We start from the raw sequence: 5,627 nt of genomic DNA, 5'->3' as shown, positions 1-5,627 counted from the left end.
GGGCACGGTTCTGATTGGAGAAGGAGTGTGTTTACCCTGTGAGCCGACTAACTTAAGCCCCGCCTTTTCCTTTCCGCTATTTTTAAAGCGGTTGGTTGCTTTCCTCTTGTCAGTCAGAGGACGGGGCCTCACAATTGGCGTGCGGTTGCCTTCTGACTTTGTTTCGCCGGGTCGCTACGGGTCAACTTGTTGACTGAGAGAGTACCTCGAAATTTTAGGTGGAAGATGTGGGAAAGTACCTTCGCGGAGCGTAGCGACAGAAGCGAGAAGCAGGTTTCTGGTGCTGAAGTCATCGCCCAGGCCCTGAAAACCCAAGTATGGTGACGCTCCTGCAACGAAAGGCTCCTACGGAAGCCGGCAGGGCGCGGAGACTTGTCCCGCAGACTCGGAGAGCGCTAGGGTGGGACCGGGGAGGTTTGCGTTGAGGCTTTGCTTTTAGCGCCGAGGGAGGGAACGGTGTGGCGGGGTCCGGGCATTTACTCCTCTGTTCTTGGCCCCCAGGATGTGGCGTACATGTTTGGCATCGTGGGCATCCCGGTGACCGAAATCGCCGTTGCGGCGCAGAAGCTGGGCATCACATACGTCGGGATGAGGAATGAGCAAGCCGTACGTATGGACACTGGGAGCCAAAAGCATTTTTGGGAATGACTGCTAATAACGGCAAATATTCATTGCAGGTGCCCAGCCCTCACCGCTGTTCCAGTACTTCACACGTGCCAATGACGACAATCCTATGAAGCAAGAACTTCGGTTAATCCTAGTTGACAGATGAGAACAGTGAGACACAGAGAGGTTAAGTAATTTGCCCGAGGTGATAGTTGGTAGCGGCTGAGCCAGGATTTCAACCCGCGTGTTCTGGGTCTGGAGTCCATGCTCTTGACACTGCCCAGGGTTGTACTCTGCCAAGTCTAGAGGGTCGGGATTGGAAGGGACAGTTTCCCGGTCTGAATCCAGGCCTTGTGTCCTCGCATAACTATCTGTTATTATGTGTCTGTTTCCGTGTATTATTTGTCTGGTCTGACTTCCCTATTTGGCTGTGAGCTCCAAGAGAGGAGGGATATTATTTCTTCTTGATACATCTATATCCCCACTGCCTAGCACATGGTAGGTGCTCTGGCCGTTCCTACCAGATGAATGGGTGAAGGCCGGGTCTCCTGTTATATAGTAGACGGCCTTGCAAGATGACAGTATCACAAATGGAAAAGCTGTGATTAGAACGTCATTGTCCTATATCCCAGCCCAGTGCTCCTTCCCCCACATCATGCTGCCACCCTTCGTAGAGGCTTATTTGGAAGCAAAAGAATGGAAAATAAGACATTTTGTCAACCCAGTCTCAGTGCTCACTCTGTCAACCCAGCCTTGCCCTCCTCTCACCAATGCTGGCTTAAAAGATCAAGAAACAACTTCTATGGTGTCATATCCTGTCAGTCCATCTACAGCTAAGTATTCCTGCTTTGCACTCCCACTGTTGCTCTCTCATTCAGGCTCTTACTACCTGTTGCCAGACAGCTGCCTTGACCTCCTTAAGTGCTGCCCTTCCTCTTCATCAGATGTGGGCTCCTAGAGAGCAGGTTCATTTGTTACATCTCCATAGTGCCTGGCGTGGTTGGGGTTTTTGTATGATGTAGAAACTTACAACATTTTTAAATTAATTCAATGACAGTCCTTAAGTATAAGATTTGAGGATTGTGGTTTTTTAAATCTTAAATCAGGTCTTCAGTTTGTATTGCTTCTATCTTCTTAGTTGGAACAACATTCTATTCTTTCATCTGTGTGGGAAGATGAAACTATTGACCTATTAATAAGACTTATATTTTACTGTTTTTCTGGAAGTGGAATGTCTGGTTTCTTCTTCATACACCACATGTTTAATGATTACATACCAGGTACTGGTGTTTACGTCTTTCTCTGACTTATTGCAAAGAGTCAAGCTGACTATGGGAAATACGTACTAGGGATGTCTTATAGGCATTTCAAACTCATGTCTGATTTTTGAATCATTACCTTTTCCCTCCAAATTGGTTCTTCCCTCTGTATTCATGATTTGAGTCAGTGGTGCTGATTCACCTAGTCAATCAAGCAAGCCCAAACCTAGAGAGATATATTGAAGGAATCAGGTTTAGTCTTGATCTTTAAGTTGAACACAATCTGGGAAGGTGAGTGCAAAACACACACAACAAATTTATCTAGTATAATAACTTACAATAGATGTATGCATAAGGAATGGTGTATGTAAAGGGTGACTTGTTCTCTCTGAGTGGGACAGAGAAGATTATCCATAAAGGCAATGTTTGTTCATGCTGTTCCATCAAAATAGCTTAAAGGCACAGTGGGCTGTGAGACTGACTAGGTGGACTGAGAGGGAGTTGTAGTAAGTCCATGGCTGGACAAGGAATGTGGGCTTTTTCAGTCGGCATTGAATGAGACTGTAAAGGGTTTTCTAAATAGGTGGGAGACATAATTAGATTTGTACTTTAGAAATCATAGTAGTACAGAGTATAGATCAGTAGGACAGCTTGAAGTTTTATTTCAGTCCTATAAGCTTAGTGGAGGGCCTCTGTAGGTCCCAGGTGCTTTATTGGGCATATGGATATGGAGATGAATGATATACTGTCCCAGTCCTTGAGGAGCTTATAACCTAGCTGTGGAGACAGACATAAGCCGACAATTTTATTATAATGTGATAAGTGCTGTGATAGAGGTATATTCAAGGTGCTATGGAAGCCTAGAAAAGGATACTCAGCTAGAACTTAAGAGGTTTCCTAGAGGAAATGGTCCCTGAGCTGTCTCAAAGGATGAGTAGGCATTAACCAGCTAGGAAGGAGAGGACAGGCTCTTCTGGAGATGCTTCTCAGATTTGGGCTTGCTTAACTGACTGAGTGGATCACAGTGCCACTAACTCAGATCGGGAGTACAGCTGGAAGAGCCAATTTGGAGGGCAAAGATAATGAATCCCAATTTGGATATGAGTTTGAGATGCCTGTAGGACATTCCTAGTAGTAGACAGTCCCCTCAGTCAACCTGAGTCTTTGCAGTAGTCAGGGTGACTTAACTATTGCCTGAATTAAGGGTAATGCGAGGATGATGAAGAGAGAATGTGAGAACCGATTCAGAAGCCATACAAGAGGCAAAAGAGGACTTGGCATCCAATTATGTGTTGTACTAAAGAGAAAGGTGTAATTGGTTGTGACCTGTTTATCTTTCATTGGATCCCTAGAGTAATCAAGCCATATACTGAGCAGCTTTCCAGGAAGTAGGCACACTTTCTGTGTGTAGGCAATATTCGGAAATGTTTTACATGTATTAATTGATTTCATCCTCACAGCAGTGCTGTCAGTTATGTTCATTTTATAGATAAGGAAGCCAGGGTACAGAGTAACTTGCCAAAATTACACAGCAGAAAGTAGGAGAGCAGGATTTGAATCAAAACAATTTAGTTCTAGAGTCTGCTCTTTTAAGTACTGCACACAGTATTCTCCTTGTGAGTGGAGGTAACTTGGTAAAGGAATACATTTTTTTTGTTTTGTTTTTCTTTTATTTATTTGAGAGAGAGTGTGCAAGAAAGATCACATAAGCACATGAGCAGAGGTTGGGGGGGTGTGGGGCAGGGGCAGAGGGAGAAGGAGAGGCAAGCTGACAATGCGGAGCTCTCTCCCAGGACCCTGGGATCATGACCTGAGCCAAAGGCAGACAGATGCTTAACCAACTGAGCCACCCAGGCACCCCAAGAAATACATGTTTTATGATCTATAAAAAGAGCTCCTTTTCAACTTTTGACTTCTGCAACAGAAGAATATGATTTTTGTTATATGTTGTTCTGTATTTTTCATTCTGTAGCAACATTTATTATCCCACTTTAATAAGTGGACAGTGCTCCTCAGTGTCCAAATAAGTGTTCATATTGCAACAGATATTATATTTTATGCACTTGCATTCTTAGGGATGTCTTATTATTATCCTTTGTGAATTTGGACTTATGTGCAAAAGGGAAAAGAGATAAGGGCCAATGGAGAATAGTAACACAGAAATGGTACAGAGCCTTTGTGCACCTTCTTGGTTGGGCATATGTAGTGGTGTCAGTTAAGATTATGATTCATAAAAATTTATTTTTAATTTTTTACGCTTACGTCCTAAACATTTTTTTAAGTTCAGTGTACCACACATAAAGCTGATTGGAGGTTAGAAAATATCCTATTTTTTATTATTTCTAAAAAAAATGAGAAGAAATAATACTGGAAAAAAGATGTCCCAGACTAAGAAAAAGGATTTATTTGAGACGGCATTTAGCATATTTTCAGGTTATCTTGTATTTGATTTAGCACCTCCCCTTTTTTGCTGTGCAGCTGAAGTGTAGTTTAAAGTGTAGTAAAAACTAAAAAAAAAGTAAAAACTAACCAGGGCACCTGGGTGGCTCAGTCCGTTAAGCGTCTGCCTTCCCCTCCGGTCATGATCCCGGGGTCCTGGGATCAAGCCCCACCTTGGGCTCCCTGCTTAGAGGGGAGCCTCCTTCTCCCTCTCCCTCTGCCCTCCCCCAACTCCTGTTCTCTCTCTGTCTCTGTCTCTCAAATAAAGAAATAAAATCTTTAAGAAAAAGAAATAAAAACTAGGCATATGCAAGCCATAAAGGGAATCTCAACAAATCTCCAAAGATTGAAAATATATAATACATGTAACCTCTCCATGTGGAAATAAATTCAGTAACAGAAAGATAACTAGGAAATCCCCAAACATTTGAAAGTTAAATAACACATTTGATACTTTGTAAACATTTTAAAAAGACTAGTAAAATAAAAAAAGTTCAGGGCAGACTGGTCAAAAATGAAAGACAGAGGGCGCCTGAGTGGCTCAATCGGTTAAGTGTGTGCCTTCGGCTCAGGTCATGATCCCAGGGTCCTGGGATGGAGTCCTGCATCGGGCTCCCTGCTTCTCCCTCTGCCTCTCTCTCTCTGTCTCTGATGAATAAATAAATAAAATCTTTTTTTAAAAATGAAAGAAAATATAAATTACTAATAGCAGGAATGAAAAATGACACATCAGGGGCGCTTGGGTGGCTCAGTCCTTTAAGCGTCTGCCTTCGGCTCTGGTCATGATCCCAGGGTCCTGGGATTCAGCCCTGCTTCCAGCTCCCTGCTAAGCGGGGTGTCTGCTTCTCCCTCTCCCTCTGTTCCTCCCCTCTGCTCATGCACGCTCTCTCTCTCTCTGTCTCTCTCTCAAATAAATAATCTTAAAAAAAGGGGGGGGGTGCGCCTGGGTGGCTCAGTCGGTTACACATCTGCCTTCAGCTCAGGTTGTGGTCCCTGGGCCTGGGATCGAGCCCCACATCGGGCTCCTTGCACAGTGGTGAGTCTGTTTCTCTCTCTCCCTCTGCCCCTCCACCTGCTCTCTCTCTCAAGTAAATAGATAAAATCTTCAACAACAACAAAAAAGGACACATTACAATGAACCCTAATCAACCAGTGGGTTGAAGAAGAAATCACAGTGGAAAATAGAAAATATTTTGAAGTGAATGATAATGAAAAGATGAGATTTCAAACTTGTAAGTCATAGCCAAAGCAGTTCCTAGAGGAAATGGTTTTAAATGAATCTATTACTAAGGAAGAGCAAAAATCAGTGCTCTAAGCTCACAT

At 43.5% G+C, this 5,627-nt stretch overlaps 1 protein-coding gene across 4 annotated transcripts in view; it reads left to right on the top strand.

Annotated features, from left to right (window-relative positions):
• Positions 1-75: 75 nt before the first annotated feature.
• Positions 76-5,627, top strand: part of HACL1 (2-hydroxyacyl-CoA lyase 1) — a 36,908-nt gene continuing 31,356 nt past the window's right edge. For 2 of the 4 annotated variants that reach the window (XM_045903823.3, XM_045903820.3), the window contains exons 1-2: positions 76-315; positions 502-606. In XM_045903823.3, the coding sequence (XP_045759779.1) occupies positions 226-315; positions 502-606 (195 nt within the window). In that variant the 5' untranslated portion in view covers positions 76-225. The other 2 variants (XM_045903822.3, XM_045903824.3) reach the window with 2 other exon arrangements.

This window comes from Mirounga angustirostris, unplaced genomic scaffold (assembly GCF_029215605.1).
Source record: "Mirounga angustirostris isolate CCGP_5_RB_7025 unplaced genomic scaffold, mMirAng1.0.hap1 SCAF_1, whole genome shotgun sequence".
Taxonomy (NCBI): Eukaryota; Metazoa; Chordata; class Mammalia; order Carnivora; family Phocidae; genus Mirounga; species Mirounga angustirostris.
This window is presented reverse-complemented; position numbering and strand designations above follow the sequence as displayed.